The 16,022-nt window shown below is 36.6% G+C and overlaps 1 protein-coding gene across 1 annotated transcript in view; it reads right to left on the bottom strand.

Moving 5' to 3' along the window:
* Positions 1-16,022, bottom strand: part of LOC130734518 (serine/threonine-protein kinase ATM) — a 92,598-nt gene that overhangs the window by 59,158 nt on the left and 17,418 nt on the right. The window contains exons 16-28 of the mRNA XM_057586965.1: positions 15,945-15,993; positions 9,810-9,881; positions 9,505-9,657; positions 9,323-9,412; positions 9,061-9,248; positions 6,243-6,804; positions 6,054-6,125; positions 5,814-5,975; positions 4,589-4,711; positions 3,730-3,857; positions 2,603-2,759; positions 575-621; positions 445-508 (exon numbers count right to left, since the gene is read on the bottom strand). Coding sequence (XP_057442948.1) covers positions 445-508; positions 575-621; positions 2,603-2,759; positions 3,730-3,857; positions 4,589-4,711; positions 5,814-5,975; positions 6,054-6,125; positions 6,243-6,804; positions 9,061-9,248; positions 9,323-9,412; positions 9,505-9,657; positions 9,810-9,881; positions 15,945-15,993 — 1,867 coding nt within the window. The remainder of the gene's footprint in view (positions 1-444; positions 509-574; positions 622-2,602; positions 2,760-3,729; positions 3,858-4,588; positions 4,712-5,813; positions 5,976-6,053; positions 6,126-6,242; positions 6,805-9,060; positions 9,249-9,322; positions 9,413-9,504; positions 9,658-9,809; positions 9,882-15,944; positions 15,994-16,022) is intronic.

Genomic DNA, 16,022 nt, shown 5'->3' with positions numbered 1-16,022 from the left:
GAATCATATAAATACAATTCAGCTTTCTTATTTTTTCACTATAATCGTGCTCAACCATAAATGTTTCAAGTGATTGTCCCTTTATGATATGCACAGTGACAACAGAGCCTTTATTTTTCCATCTTTTGTCTTTTTCGATTTTGAAGGAGATAATTATCCTACCCCTAGTCGTGTTACAATTATTTCCTCTAATAAAATCTATCCTTCTATCAAAAAATAACAGCTAGATATCCACAGAACTACACATTTTTCTTTTCTAAAACGGAGAAATTTAAGCTTTTGGATCAAGTATAAACATTTTTCAAGCTAATGTCACAACAGTACATTTAGTAATACCGAACTGTGGAAACAGGAGCCTGGCATTGGCAACACAATAGACTAGAGTCATTGCACATGGTGAGATGAAAAAAGAAAAAATAGATATAAGGCATAAACATCAATTACCTTCGTTCTAGTCATATACTGAAGCTCATTAGAAAGATTGTCAAGTACAGCATGGACCAACTCCCTACAAAACACGGCAGGAAATAAGAAAAAGTGTATGGTTTAAAATGATAAGGAAAATAATTTTTACCTATGACAAGGATCAATGGCAGAAACCACGCATATCATGAAAATAGCCTGCAAAATGAACCAAGAATCACGAAATAAAGAAACCAAAGGGCACTAAACAAAGCACATAAATGTGTATTCATATTGAAGTTTCAGGAGAGAAAAAGACAGTGAATACTCTTAGGACTAGGGTTAGATCTAACTCGACCCCAAAAGCTAGCTTGCGGGGTTAGGCTTACTCTACCCTTTATAATGACTATTTTGGCCATATCTCTAGGAAGACGTCTTATTCAAGATAGAAGGGGGCTTGTCCTTTAAGGTGCATACAGATGCACATTATGCAGGCCTTATTGTTGATAGGAGATCCAGCACATGGTATAGCACGTTTCTAGGTGGAAACTTCGTGACATCGAGAGCATGAAACATAACGTTGTAGCGAGATTGAGAGCGAAGGTAGAGTTTAGGGCAAAAGCGCGTGGGATTTGTGAGTTGTTATTGATTAAAATTATCCAAGGCGACCCTGAAATAGGTATGAAGCTCTATGAGACTGGTGTGTAACAAAAAGTCACCCATTATCATCATGGTAGTCAAAATCCTGATTTTAACCCCTTGATGCACCTGGGAAATTAAAATCGGTCACATAATCCTTTTCTGACTTAATCAGATCATAAACACAATTAAAATTGGATAATCGCGATAATGCGATTAAGCACGGCCCATGTGATCAGGGTTTGACCCGCTTATTGAACGTGACCCATTTCGCAAAACTTCTAATATTTTAAGCAATCGCGCCCCCTACTCTCCCTCACTTACATTCGTGAGCCCCCTTCTCTCCCCCTCGGCGACACCGCTTCAACACCGTCAACGAGGCTCCTTCACCTGCAATGAGGCTAGGCCTGGTAAGTTAACTGGTGGTGCGGGGACTGGGGTTCGTAGCGAGGCTATTTTAGTATGACATTCTTGTGAATTATGAGTTATGGGTCAGCTATTTCTAGTGATTTTAAGTCTTTTTTATTATTTATGCTATTTTATGTGCACATGTATGAATTTTTATGCATATATAGGAATTTTACTGAATCTAACGATTTACAATTAACACCCTCTCCCCGATTGAAGGCATAATCCTTTTTTGACTACCTTTAGCATAGCTCACAACCCAATACAACTCGATAGGACTAAAAATATTGATTTTCAGGAGGAAACCCTGAAGTTTCTGTTTATTATTTGAGCAGAAAGGCTAAGATATAAAGGGGAAAGCATGGCAACAAGTCTGCCATTGAATCCCTAAATTTCAGTAACAGTTATCCTAAATAAGGAAACAATTCTAAAATGAAGAGATATTGAGAAATAGTCTCCCTAACATCTTTATTACAGATCTGACCTACCTAGAAAAGGAACTAACATAACTTGAATAAGAAATTAATTATGCACAAAGCAGAATAATCAATGAAAAAAACAAATCCCTAAGGTTAAAGGATGGAGGTCAGAATTCAATAAAAAAATGTGGAGATGGACCGGCACTTCATTAACGACAAGTTAGATTGTGGGCTGGTAATGACTGAGCATACTTCTGAGCGCCAAACTCCATATATATATTCACAAAGGGCTAAGCAACGGAGCGAGCAACAACTTACTCGCACGCTATGAATGATAAATATCAACTTACTAGCTTGAGGGGGAGTGTTGTGACTTGTGAATACTAATTCCTTGACAGAATATTTGATTTAATATTCTTTCCTTTTTTCTTGATCTTGTATGGCATCAGCATGTTGAAACTTGAAATTGCACTATTATTAGGATAGCTCTATTTCCTTTTTCATTTCTTGTTCCTTTCTATAATAAGTGCTTGTAATTGAGTATTGTAACGCAATTGAGTGATTATTTTTCAAGTCACATAAAAGAGAATAAAAAGGAAATGAAGGGCAACGTTAAATAAAATGAACTCTAGAACATTTTGGTACCATACATCAGAATAACATTAGACTGTGGTACAACAATGGATTGAAAAAAATTAATAGGAACAGAAACAAATGTCAAAAGCAAACGTTACCTGTAGCTCGATCTTTTCACTATGTAATGCAAGATGCATCAGAGTAATCACAACTGTTTCCATTAAAGGTTGAGGCTGAGGACCAGCAGCTAGCACCTCATTTGCATTGACAACTTTTCCTTTGGAATAAACCACCAATGGAACACCAAAATTCAAACTGGAAAAACAACATAAGCCAAAGAATGATAACAAATAACTTCATATGAAAATTTTGTGGTGGGGAGAACTAATTGAAGGTTCAGTGGAGTGACCACAACCTACCCCACATGAAAGTTCAAATGAAATTAAACACAACTGTTAGATAATGGCTACTAGAAAAGGAACTAGGGTCATCTAATATAAGAGACGAGAGAGAGAGAGAGAGAGAGAGAGAGAGAGAGAGAGAGAGAGACAGAAGAGAAGGCTTCTGTAAATTGATCTGAATTTTTCTTTACACACACTGTTTCTGTATTAGAAGTTTGGCCCAGAATTCTGTTGATGTTTTATGGATTCAATGTCTACTTGGTGAGCTGAAGGTTGTCACAACTCCTATCCGTTTTTTCACAGAAAACACGAGCAACGTTTCCTTTGGTCGCAATCCAGTTTTGCATGCTGGAACTAACCACATTGAGCTTGAGATATTCTTTGTTAGAGAAGTTTTTTTTATAAATTTAGTAAATATTTACTATAAATTAAAATATCAAAAAACTTTTTATATAATAATAATCATAAAATAATATATAAGAAAAAAAATTTGTCTAGTTACCCTTTTTATGCTTAATCAAACAGTAACCAAGACAGGGTTATATATGTGATTAACTTGAGGTTTTGTTCAAATGAAGTTGTTTTGTCTAGACTCTAGAGTTACCAAACATAGTCCATAGAAAATTACTGTTCAGTTCAATTCTATTATGTTTTATTTCAATTTGTTTTTTTATTTCCACTCGGTTACCAAACACTACCTAAATAACTCTCTCTCACTCTTTGTATCTGATCAGTTAATCAATACACAGAAACCTTTCTCCTTCAAATCCACTCTATTTGTGATATATAACAATAATTGTTAAAATCAAAAAACCAATTTCATAAAAAATATCACCATGAACAGCATAACTAAACTAATTGAGATCATTTGAAGTGAAACTTACCAAATGTCCTGAAAAAGCTCTTCATGACCATCCCATGTATGGAACAGAACACCAATCCTCCTGGCCAGGAATAACCGAACTCGATAGTCTATATCATTGAGCATCAAAAGTAATCTTTCTATCATTGTCTGCCAAAACCGAGAAGACAAAGAATAAGCATAAAAATTTGAGAGTAATACTAACTAATTTTGAAAAACATTATGAAAAAAAACAAAATGAGAAACATTGAAGTACAAAGAAGCACAGCATTTTACAATGAGCCATCAAAATCATAGGTTTAATTTTACTTAAAAATAAATAAAAATAGAGATTAATTTCTAGGCACAGACAGTGTAAAAAGTTTTACACAGTCATTCAATCACAACCTTTCGTTTCCTATTTTAAATATTATTAAATTCAAAATTAATTATGAGCTACCAAAATCGAGGGATGTGATTGAATGATTGTGTAAAACTTATTTAAACTGTCACTGCATAGAAATTAATCTCATAAAAATAAGCACAGAAGACTATTACAAAGAATTTAGAACATAAGGAAAAACCCCTGAACAAGGGGGGGGGGGGGGGGAGAGAGAATGAGAACATCAAAAGCAACCAATCCCTCAATATCATAGAAAGAGAAGCCCTTTAAAGGATCACAGTACAAAATCACAAAAAATACTCTCTTCATAGCAAGTACCCAGCCTTTCCTATTTAGAACTCATACTAAGTACTTGGATGCGATTGGAAATAACATTCACCTATATCACTTCCATATTTTCTTTTCATTCATTATCCTAACTTTACCTATTATGCCGATAAGATTACATGTGTCTTGAAGGCTCATGGCATTCTAGTCTTGACAAGAATATGAAAATCACCTGACCAATCTGTGGTTGGAGTGAAATAAGATAACAGATGCAATCAATCAGCTTCACTCGTCCAAACCAATCAAAGTCAACATCTGAAAGTTTATGCATAACATTTCCTAGTGACAGAAAACACTGCATGAACAAATCATTAGTTACTAACTTTACTAAAAACACTTCTTAGAATAAATTATGAAAAAAAGACATGTCCGAATCTAATTAAAAACAAATTGAAGGGACCTAAACAGATGAAAAAAGATCACATGGCCCCCTTCATCTGACTAGACCGACTACGTGGGCAGGTGATCATGACAGTGGTGTCATTTAGACTTATATCAAATAAAAAAATTGAAGGGACCAAAAGCATTCAAAAAATTTGGAGGAACCAATTTAGATTTTACCTTATGTTACTGGGAAAGATGTGCTAATATTTAAAACATATTTAACCCAACTTAAAACTGTGCTAATATTAAAAAGTAGACATTGATCTTAATCTTAATAACATGTTATTTTCAAAATTGATTAATTTAGATTATTTATCACCTGCTACTACTGAATTCATTTAGATTAATTCAGCTACTTACATAATTTTAATTAAAAACCAACTAATTTAAAAAAGGTAAAGATATTAATTTTGCTTATATAGAAATAGTAAGACATACAAATTTCTGTTACCACATGCTACTACTTCTTATATAATTTACTAATAATAAAAAAATAAAGTAATTATTTACTAACTGTAAAAATACACTATACTACTCACTTAAAAATGTTGATTTATTAACTGTAAAAATAAACTAATTTTCCCTTACGACCTGCTCTTAAATAGTTAAAATTATTTCTCTAGTGATATAATTTTAAATAAAATAGACTAATTTACACAAAGTAAGAAAAAAATTTAAAGATATTTTTAAATTTAATTAACTTTTCTTATTAATAACCTGCAACTACTAAATTAAATTTTATATATTACCTAATAATTTTGATTTAAAAGTGGACTATTATAAAAAGATGAAAAAATAGCATCCTTTTGAAATTAATTCATTTAAAAAACATTATTTAGAAAAGTTAATTCATTTAAAAAACATTAATTTTTCTGTTTCTTCAACATTCTATCTTAATTTTACTTGTGAGTTAAGAAAATTTTATATAATTGTTCAAAGAAAGTGCGATGAATGATTATCCCCAAGAAGCCAATCTTCGCAAAAAAATCCAAGTATATTGAATTTCAAAGTACCTGTTCTGTTTCCACTTCCCTTATACACAGGTCACGTTTGTCCTTATCAACGACATCCAAGGAAGACAAGTTAGATAGTAAAGCATGGGCAGATGTCAATACACTACCACAAGCTAGCTTAAGTCCAACTTGCTCTATAAGGATATCATTCATTACATTTACCTGCAAAATACCAGGCAATTAGAGATATGTCTTCCCACATGAAATAGATTATTCAAATGTAACCCAGTTTTTTCATACCAAATCTACAAATTTTGCAGAAGAGGACCAATGAGGATGTTGACAGAGATGATATAATATTTTTCCACGCACCTGAATGTCAAAAGGATAAAAATCACAGATAGAAAGAAACCGCTCAATAACAAAATATTGATAGTGAAGTACTAAATAAACGAATATTACACAAATACTACTGCATCAATAGTCTACCTTCGGATCATATTCTTTCTCCATTAGATTGAAGAGGATATCCCACGTGAGAACATGTGAAGCAGAGAAAAAATTGGAAATAAGTGATATCATGCCAATTTTCCAATTCTCGGTAGAAGATGACAAACCGGTACCATTTGTTTTCCCAACTACTAAACTATCCACGTCTCTAGAATCATCATTAACATCCAATTCCATATCCGCAATCCTATCAGAAGAAGTTATATCTCTCAAGATCGTCCCAGACTCCAGGTTCATCACATATTGAGAATAACCTTCATATAGATTAACAAATGCTTTCAAAAGTCTCTCCACAACTTGGATTACCTCACCTAATGGGACAGTGTCCATCAAACTTTGATCAATCCGTTCATTAAATATAGGGGATGAAAGAAAACAATGAACAGAAGAAGCAAGAGACCCCGTATCATTACAAGTAGGATCAAAACTTAAGCTACTAAAAGCCTGGAGATCCCTGTCTGCTTGAATGATTCTGACAGCATTATTAAGCATCACTTGCAAGTATTGGCTTAATTTCGAACAAAATGAAACATTCAATTTCCTGATAAAACACAAGCATGTGTAAAAATCATATACAGAGAGGAAAAAATGGTCATAATCAGGAAAAGGAGTCTCAATACTAAAACCAATTACATTGTTCTCACTCATATTTGTGTCAAATTGTAGTTAAAATGAATGTGATTAGCCGTACTTCTGTTATTGGAAAGTCGTAGTTAGTTACTAAAAGATTTGGGTTAGGGCTAACTCTACCCCAAAAGCTAGCTTTGAGGTGAGGGTTCTTCTACCCTTCAGAGAGACTATTTTGGCCATATCTCTAGTCAATTTGGGACTTCACAACACACCCTCTCACGCAGGGCTGGACATCTGGGGTGTTGAAGTTGCAGTAATGAACATATGTGGGTGGCATATATATGGGTAGTCTCCAATAGCAGATTTAGGGTTAGGGTTGCCTCTTGTTTACGGATTTACGAGTTTCTCAACTATGGTTTTAATTATGGTATCCAGAGCTTGACCTCTACCATAGCATCTGATACCCCCTTATCGCCTTCTTTCACACCTATGCCAATGCAGTTGCTGGTCAAGCCAACTCCAACAATTCGCAGCCTCTGCTGCAATTCGAGATGTCTTCTCTGATACAATATCTAGCTGTGCCTTCAAATTTCAGCACGTGTTCTCACAGTATCTCAAAGAAGCTCGATAATTCAAACTTCATCCTTTGGGAACAAAAAGTTGATCCTGTAATAAGAGGTCATCACCTCCCTTGACAATTTGTGAATCCAACAATTCTGGTGTAGTGTCTCACTGCATGTTAGAAGCCCTCAGTGAACCATTATTAGGGTGTCCAACATATGATGCCATTCATTATACAAGGAATGAGAATTTCAGGCATCAGTAGCTCAATTGACATGATTAGAAAGTGAAGTATGAAGATCAGTAGATGTCATGTGCATTAGTGGAAGAACTTAGAGGAAATGAATTGAAAGCTACAAAGACCATTTTTGCCAATAGTCGCCAGCAGCACTACTTCAGAAGAATCTTCAGATTTGACTATTAGGGAACACTGTATGAGTGTGTATAGAGTTACACGTTAGCATTGCTGACTGTACTATCAGTCAGCACTAGGTTTGTTATGCTGAGTTGGCATTTCAGTTAGGCTAGGCGGTTATGCTTAGCTGGCTAACTGAATCTGTTAGAGTTCTTGTTAAGCTTGTTGAGCAAGCTATAGAGTTCTATATAAGCTGTAATCAAACTCTTGTATTCTCAGCTTTTTCATAATCAATGATAAACACTTTTCACTATTCTGAGTTTCTCTAACATTGACAATGGCAAAAGAACGGATAAAATTCAAAGATAACATAATTATCACGAGCAAATTTAACTAACACTAATGAGATTTTTTGTGATTGTGGGGACTAGGAGAAGGTTTTTGAGTGTGAATGTGATGTGTGCTTTGTGTGGTGCCTGAAAAGAAGGGGAACCAATAGCAATAACAGGAATACATTGCTCACCACAAATAGCAGTAAATGTATCAGTATATTTTTTTAAATAAAAATATGGATGAAAATTATCTAAATTTCACAATATTATTAATTAGAATGTGTGTTATACCTAAATCTACCCCAAAAGCTAGCTTAGGAGTGAGGAATTCTCTTCCCTCTGTCGAGGCTTATTTTGCCATATCTCTAGCAGTGTGGGACTTCTCAAACACAACCCCTCACGTCCAAGGCTGAATATCTGGAGCATGGAACTTGCAAGAATAAACATCTGCCAGTAGGCCATATATGAGTAGTCTCCAATAAACAGATCTAGGATAGGCTCTGATACCATATTAGAATTTCGATAAGGTCTAACTCTCCCCAAAAGCTAGGTTAGGGTTGAGGATTGCTCTACCCTAAGTAAAGTCATATTTGGTCATATCTCTGAGTCAATGTGAGACTTCTCAACATTCACAAATCTCAATTTTTAGAGTTTGATAATTTACAAGTATTGATATACACCGGTTCAACTCACTAACTCAACCAGTGACTTATTAACTCAGTACCGTTACCAAGATAATAACCCTCTCAAGTTTTATAAAATTGCCTCAAACTGCTCATCCACATTCATACCTCCTCCAATACCCAGCACAACTGACTCCATGATATAGCTTTAACTATTACTTCATCATACCCAAAAATACTAATGACAGACAGGCTCGAGGCAATAGCAATGTCACAACAAATACGAAAATGATTAACTATTAAGTCTATTTTGCAACCATATATACCATATAGATAAAGGACGAATTGTGACAAACCTTGTGAAGAAAGAACCATATAATACGTTAGACAAGAGAGAACATGTCAAGAAAATATCAGGTAAATGCCTCTCGATCTTCTCCTTTTCCTCCAAAGCTCCAAGAAAAGAGGTCTCTATTTCACGCAATAGTTGATCACTTACTTCCCGGGGAACGCGTACATGTGGAAGAATTTTCAATTGGGAAACCTGAAAAACCATAATTGCTTTAATGAAATCATTAATGATAATCCATTCAAGCTTCTTTGAGTGCAGGATCAGACCTCATCTTTAGAAACCTTGTCAATTTTTGTGAGAACTTCTAAAGAGCAATCCAAGAATTCATGCAAGCATCGGTGTTTAGGGTCTTCAAACTACAGTTAACATACAACTCAGTTTTCTAGCAACAGTATAACCAAATCTATTCAATCAAAAACTAGTTTCGGGAAGAAGTGACAGGCTTTACTTTATGGCAGTTATCTAGAGACTCTGTGACAAAAGAGCGGTAAAGAAGTGGATGTTCTTCAAAGCATTGAGTAAAAGGAACACATCCTGCACAAAGTGCATATATAGCACTAGGTAGGAAGAAAACCATCCGCTCATTCAATGATGAAAAGCCCTGCATAATAGGAAACAGAAAACTGAAAGTAGAGCAATAGTATATCATGCTTTCATCACATGTTTGACTTGTACCCTTTTACCATTTTTATCACCATATTTTTTCCTTATTATATAAACATAATGAAGGATAAATTACTTAAAGCAGCACACCTTCAAATCAAGATGATTCAAAGCTGCTCTCAAAAGGTTCTTCCTCAGATGTAAAATATCACGGAGATCAGCCTGCACATTAAAACAAAATTGGCTCAGCGCAAGAAATTTTTTTCATTTTACCTAAAACTGAATGAATAAACCCACATATGCACATTTGCATATGAAATATTCACTATGAATTGTTAACCGATACAATGAGGATTGAATCCTTATATAGGATTGAAGAAGCTTGCTCTACAAGCTAAACTAACAGCTAAGCTAACTCTAACTGAATGGTAACAACCTCTAACAGAATTGACAGCTGTTCCTCTAACAGAATTGACAGCTGTTCAAAACAGAATTAACAACTGTGTCCAGCTGGCATTCCAGCTGGCACACACACACTAAGCATAACCAATATTTTCATATCACCTATATACTCTAATAATGTAACTAGAAATAGAAAATGTCAACACAAGAAGAGTACTATAAAAATAAAGTAGAAATGGACCATATTAAGATTAAGGCTAAGAGCTAGCTCCAGTTTTCACCAGAATTTATACCCGTATACTACAAAGATTCGAACTTAGGGTCGAGACAAAATTAGTTCCATTACAGTCCATTCCAACATTGTGTTAATGTATTGAAATCATTGTAATAGGTGTTAGATATAAATATAAGTTTGTGTTGTAAATAAGGAATTAATATAAGAATTATTATTAGAATATTATATTCAGTATTAGGAGATTTATTCTCTTATTAGGAGATTGTGTACATAATTAGTTATTTCCTTATTTAGGATTAGTCTTCTTCTATATAATGTAATTACCCTCTGTATTCTGATTAAGAAATAATAATACAGTTTCTCCTACTTTCAAGTTGGTATCAGAGCTCCCGATCTTGGGAGTTCTGCTTCTGCGAAAAAAAACCCTAGCCGTCTTATTACAGCCCTTTTATCTGGTAACGTTTTCTGTTTTGCCATTGTTGGCTTATACTGTTTGGAGGCCTGTGCTCTTCATCACCGGCCTGCCAACCTCTGTTCCTGACTGCGATTGCACAGAGAGGGTTCCCCGTGCCTTCTGGTCCTGTTTCCGAGGGTCGTTTCCTCACTTTGTTGGTGTTTTTTCTTAAGAAGCCTTTGGTTCTTCCATTCAAGGAGAGTGCAATCTTCTCTGTTTCTGTTATTTTCCTCTTGTTTCCCTTCTACAGTAACATCTCTCAGTATGTCTGGAGACGAGATTCCCATACCTAAGGAGAAACTCACTTCTGGAGTGAAAGGGGTCTCTCTTCCACCTTTGACCCACAAAGATCTCCCGGTATTACAAGGTTCCTTTCGCTTGGATGGGCACAACTACCTCCAATGGTCCGAGCTCGTCCGTCACACTCTCATAAGTCGCAAGAAAATCAGTTATATTGAAGAAATAGCCCCTGCTGAAACTGATCCACAATATGACACATGGCGTGAAGAAAATTCTCTTATTATGACCTGGTTTTGGTACTCCATGATTCCGGAAATTAGCCGGAATTATATGTTTTTCCCTACTGCCAAAGAGATTTGGAATAATCTGGCACAAGCATACTCTAAGAAACAAGATCTCTCAGCTTGTTATGAATTGGAAAATAAAGTTTTCAATTCTAAGCAAGGAACTCTCTCTGTGACAGATTACTATGGGACCTTGAATGGTCTCTGGATTGAATTAGATCAGTATCAAAATCTGAAGATGAAGTGTGATTCTGACTCCACAACATTGAATAAGTTTATTGAAAAAGCGCGAATCCTTAAGTTTCTCTCTGGGCTTAACTCTGAATTTGATCCGATTCGGGTCCAAATTTTGGGTAAAGAGCAACTCCCCTCTCTCTCAGAGGTGTTCTCTATAGTTCGTGGTGAAGAAACTTGGAGGACAGTGATGGTGGAAGACAAATCAGTTGATGGTTCAGCCTTAGCCTCTGGAAAGGGTCCCATAAAAGGATCCACCTCTTTCGGACGCCCTAACCGTGATGATCGCCCCAACCGTGATGATCGCTTTAACGGTGATGATCGCTTCAACCGTGATGATCGTTGCACTTACTGTAAGAGGTCTGGTCACACCAAAGAGTACTTTTTCAAACTTTATGGAAGGGAAAACGTCATTGCACGTATGAGCAAGTCCAAAGGTGCTCCGCAGAGGCGTGCAAATCACACAGCTTCTGACATGGAGAATGATGGTGAAGTCTCACCTGTACCACCAGCCGAAGATGTCCCTAGCCTTAGCAAAGCAGAATTGGAGCGTCTGAGAGCTTTTATGGACTCATTGAGTAAGCCCTCTGGTTCTTGTTCTCTCACAATGACTGGTAAGAGTTCTACCTTCTTATCTCTTAATGCTTTGAGTACTGAAAATGACTGGATTATTGACTCTGGTGCTACAGATCATATGACACCTCACCCCTCACATTTATCTTCTTATTCCACTTACCCTGGAAAACATTATATCACTGTTGCTAATGGATCCCAAAACCAGATTACGGGATGTGGTAACATTCACCTTAGTCCATCTCTTCCCTTAAAGCGCGTGCTTCATGTCCCAAAGCTTTCTAACAATCTTTTGTCCATCCATAAACTCACTCGAGACTTGAACTGTGCAGTAACCTTTTTCCACTCTCATGGTGTTTTTCAGGATCTTGCCACGAGACAGATAATTGGGATTGCTAAGGAACAGGACGGGTTATACTGTCTGCAGCACGAGGAAAGCAAGTGTCATCAGACGAGTTCAGAGTCCTGGAATACTTCTCAAATATGGTTGCGACACAAGCGTCTTGGGCATCCCCCTTTTAGTATTCTTAGGACCATGTTTCCCCATTTATTTTCAAAAGTGTCAGTCGAATCTTTTCATTGTGATGTTTGTCAGTTTTCTAAGCATCATCGTTCAACTTTTCTTCCTAGTAATAATAAATGTGCTCAACCTTTTGATCTTGTTCACTCTGATGTGTGGGGACCTTCGTCCATTTCTAATGTTTCTGGTGCAAAATGGTTTGTTACTTTTATTGATGATTGTACTCGGATTACATGGGTTTTTCTTATGAAAGATAAGTCTGAGGTGTTTCAATTATTTGTTAACTTTTTCCACATGATTAGAACACAGTTTGGGAAACCTATTACGAGGTTAAGGTCAGGCAATGGGAAAGAATATGTTAACAAGAATTTTTCTGAATTTCTTACAAAAAATGGTGTTGTTCATGAGTTGACTTGTGTTGACACCCCTCAACAAAATGGGGTTGCTGAAAGGAAAAATCGTCATCTTCTTGAAATCACTCGAGCTTTACTCTTTCAAATGAATGTTCCTAAGTTTTATTGGGGGGAAGCTGTCTTGACGGCTGCTTATTTAATTAATAGGTTACCTTCTAGGGTTTTATCTAATATTAGTCCTGTGCAGGTTATGACTAGCTTCTTTCCGTCAGTGCCCATTAAGTCAGGGCTTCAAAGTCGTGTATTTGGTTGTTCCGCCTTTGTTCATGTTCATGGTCATCATCGGGGTAAGTTAGATCCTCGGGCTATTAAGTGCATCTTTATAGGATATGCCTCAGATAAAAAGGGATACAAGTGTTATCATCCTCCTAGTCGTCGTGTCTATATATCCATGGATGTTACTTTTCAAGAATTAGAGTCTTTTTATCCCAATCCTCAGCTTCAGGGGGGGAATACTCAGGAAGCTGAGTCTCCAGAATTGTCTGTTATTCCTCTTCTACAGGAGCCCTTGATGCCTTCCTCCATTCCTATCACTGAGGACAGTGATGATGATGACAATGGTCCTGAACAAGTACCAAATCAGAATGATGACAATGGTCCTGAGTTAGTACCAGATCAGAATGATGACAATGGTCCTGAACTAGTACCGGATCAAAATAATGTTGACAGGTTCAGGATAAAGTACCAGCGGAAAGTAAAACCCGTCCTGATCCAACAACAAGACCAACCATCTGATCCTGAGGTAAGTGTTCCGAACCCTGAGCCTAGTAATTCCTATGAGCATAACCTTGATGACTTACCTATTGCCTTACGAAAAGGAAAACGTTCTTGTGCCAAGTACCCTATATCCCAATTTGTGTCTACTCAAAATCTTTCTGTGCAGCATCAGAGTTTTATTTCAGCTATTGACTCTATTAGAGTCCCTACATCAGTACAAGAAGCTTTAAAAGATAAGAACTGGATTCAAGCCATGAATGAAGAGATGCATGCACTGGACAAAAATGGCACTTGGGAGATTGTTGAGAAGCCAAATGACAAGAGGACAGTAGGTTGCAAGTGGATATATACCGTGAAGTACCGATCTGATGGCACACTTGACAGGTATAAGGCGAGGCTAGTTGCAAAGGGATACACCCAGACCTATGGAATTGATTATGATGAGACATTTGCTCCGGTAGCAAAAATGAACACCGTAAGGATCATTCTTTCCTTAGCAGCTCACTTTGATTGGGAGTTGCAACAGTTTGATGTTAAAAATGCTTTCTTGCATGGAGATTTGGAGGAAGAGGTGTATATGGAGATTCCACCAGGGTATGACCCTACTTCAGGAAGAAATAGGGTGTGCAAACTGAAGAAGGCTTTATATGGGCTCAAACAGTCACCCCGAGCTTGGTTTGGGAGATTCACTAATGCTATGGTGTCTCTGGGTTATAAACAAAGCCAAGGTGATCATACCCTCTTTATCAAACATACTCGAAATGGTAAACTCACTCTTTTGTTAGTCTATGTAGACGATATGATCATTGCAGGTAATGATGAACTTGAGAAGCAGAATCTGAGGAAAGAGTTGGCAGCCCTATTTGAAATGAAGGACCTTGGAAAGCTGAAATATTTCCTAGGTATGGAGGTGGCATACTCGAAGCAAGGGATTTTCATATCTCAAAGAAAGTATGTCCTTGATCTTCTCAAAGAGACTGGAAAATTGGGTTGTAAGCCCATGGGAGTGCCGATAGAGCAAAACCACAAGATTGGAAGTAGTGAGGAGGACCTTAGGGTTGATAAGGCTCAATATCAGAGACTTGTGGGGAAGCTCATTTATCTATCTCACACTAGACCTGACATAGCTTATCCTGTTAGTGTTGTCAGTCAATTTATGCATGACCCACAGGAGAGACACTTACAGGCTGTGGATAGAATCTTGCAGTATCTGAAGGCCAGTCCAGGGAGGGGTCTGTTGTTCAAGAAGAGTGAGCAATTGTCTATGGAGGTTTATACTGATGCAGATTATGCAGGGTCAATTGTTGACAGGAGATCCACTACTGGATATTGTATGTTCTTGGGTGGAAATTTAGTTACATGGAGGAGCAAGAAGCAGAATGTAGTTGCCAGATCAAGCGCAGAGGCAGAGTTCAGAGCCATGGCTCAAGGAGTTTGTGAATTGTTGTGGATGAAGATCATACTAGATGATTTGAAAATAAAGCATGAAGCTCCCATGAGACTCTTCTGTGATAATAAGCCTGCCATTAGTATTGCGCACAATCCAGTCCAACACGACAGAACAAAGCACATAGAGATAGACCGGCACTTCATCAAAGAGAAATTGGATAGTGGTCTTATATCTACACAGTACGTCCCCTCAGGACTTCAGTTGGCTGATGTGCTCACCAAAGGACTTCCCTTGGAGCGGTTTAGAGAGCTTACTTGCAAGCTGGGAATGATAGATATCCATTCACCAGCTTGAGGGGGGGTGTTGTAAATAAGGAATTAATATAAGAATTATTATTAGAATATTATATTCAGTATTAGGAGATTTATTCTCTTATTAGGAGATTGTGTACATAATTAGTTATTTCCTTATTTAGGATTAGTCTTCTTCTATATAATGTAATTACCCTCTGTATTCTGATTAAGAAATAATAATACAGTTTCTCCTACTTTCAAGTGTTTGGATAATAGAACTTCAGTTAATGAGCTAATCAGTTAGCTTTCACTGTTGCAACTATAAGTTAGTCAGATCAAATCTCTAATTAGGCAGTAACAACTGCCATAGCTTCTAGAAGCTAGCACATGTTATGACACCAATGTGTAGTTATTGTGTACCATAGTAACCCTAATCATTGTATGTGTCACCCTGATTATAAGCCAAATACTAATTTAACATCAAGCAAATAGATCATGTAGAAAAATATGATGCTCCAGTAGCAACTTACTTGAGAATTTTTCCTTGAAAAGTAACATGAGAAGAAATACAAGATAGGTCTGCATAAATGACAAATCATGAGCTAAAT

The sequence above is a fragment of the Lotus japonicus genome, chromosome 1 (assembly GCF_012489685.1).
Source record: "Lotus japonicus ecotype B-129 chromosome 1, LjGifu_v1.2".
Taxonomy (NCBI): Eukaryota; Viridiplantae; Streptophyta; class Magnoliopsida; order Fabales; family Fabaceae; genus Lotus; species Lotus japonicus.
Note: the sequence above shows the minus strand (reverse complement) of the source record. Positions and strands in the feature narration are given on the sequence as shown.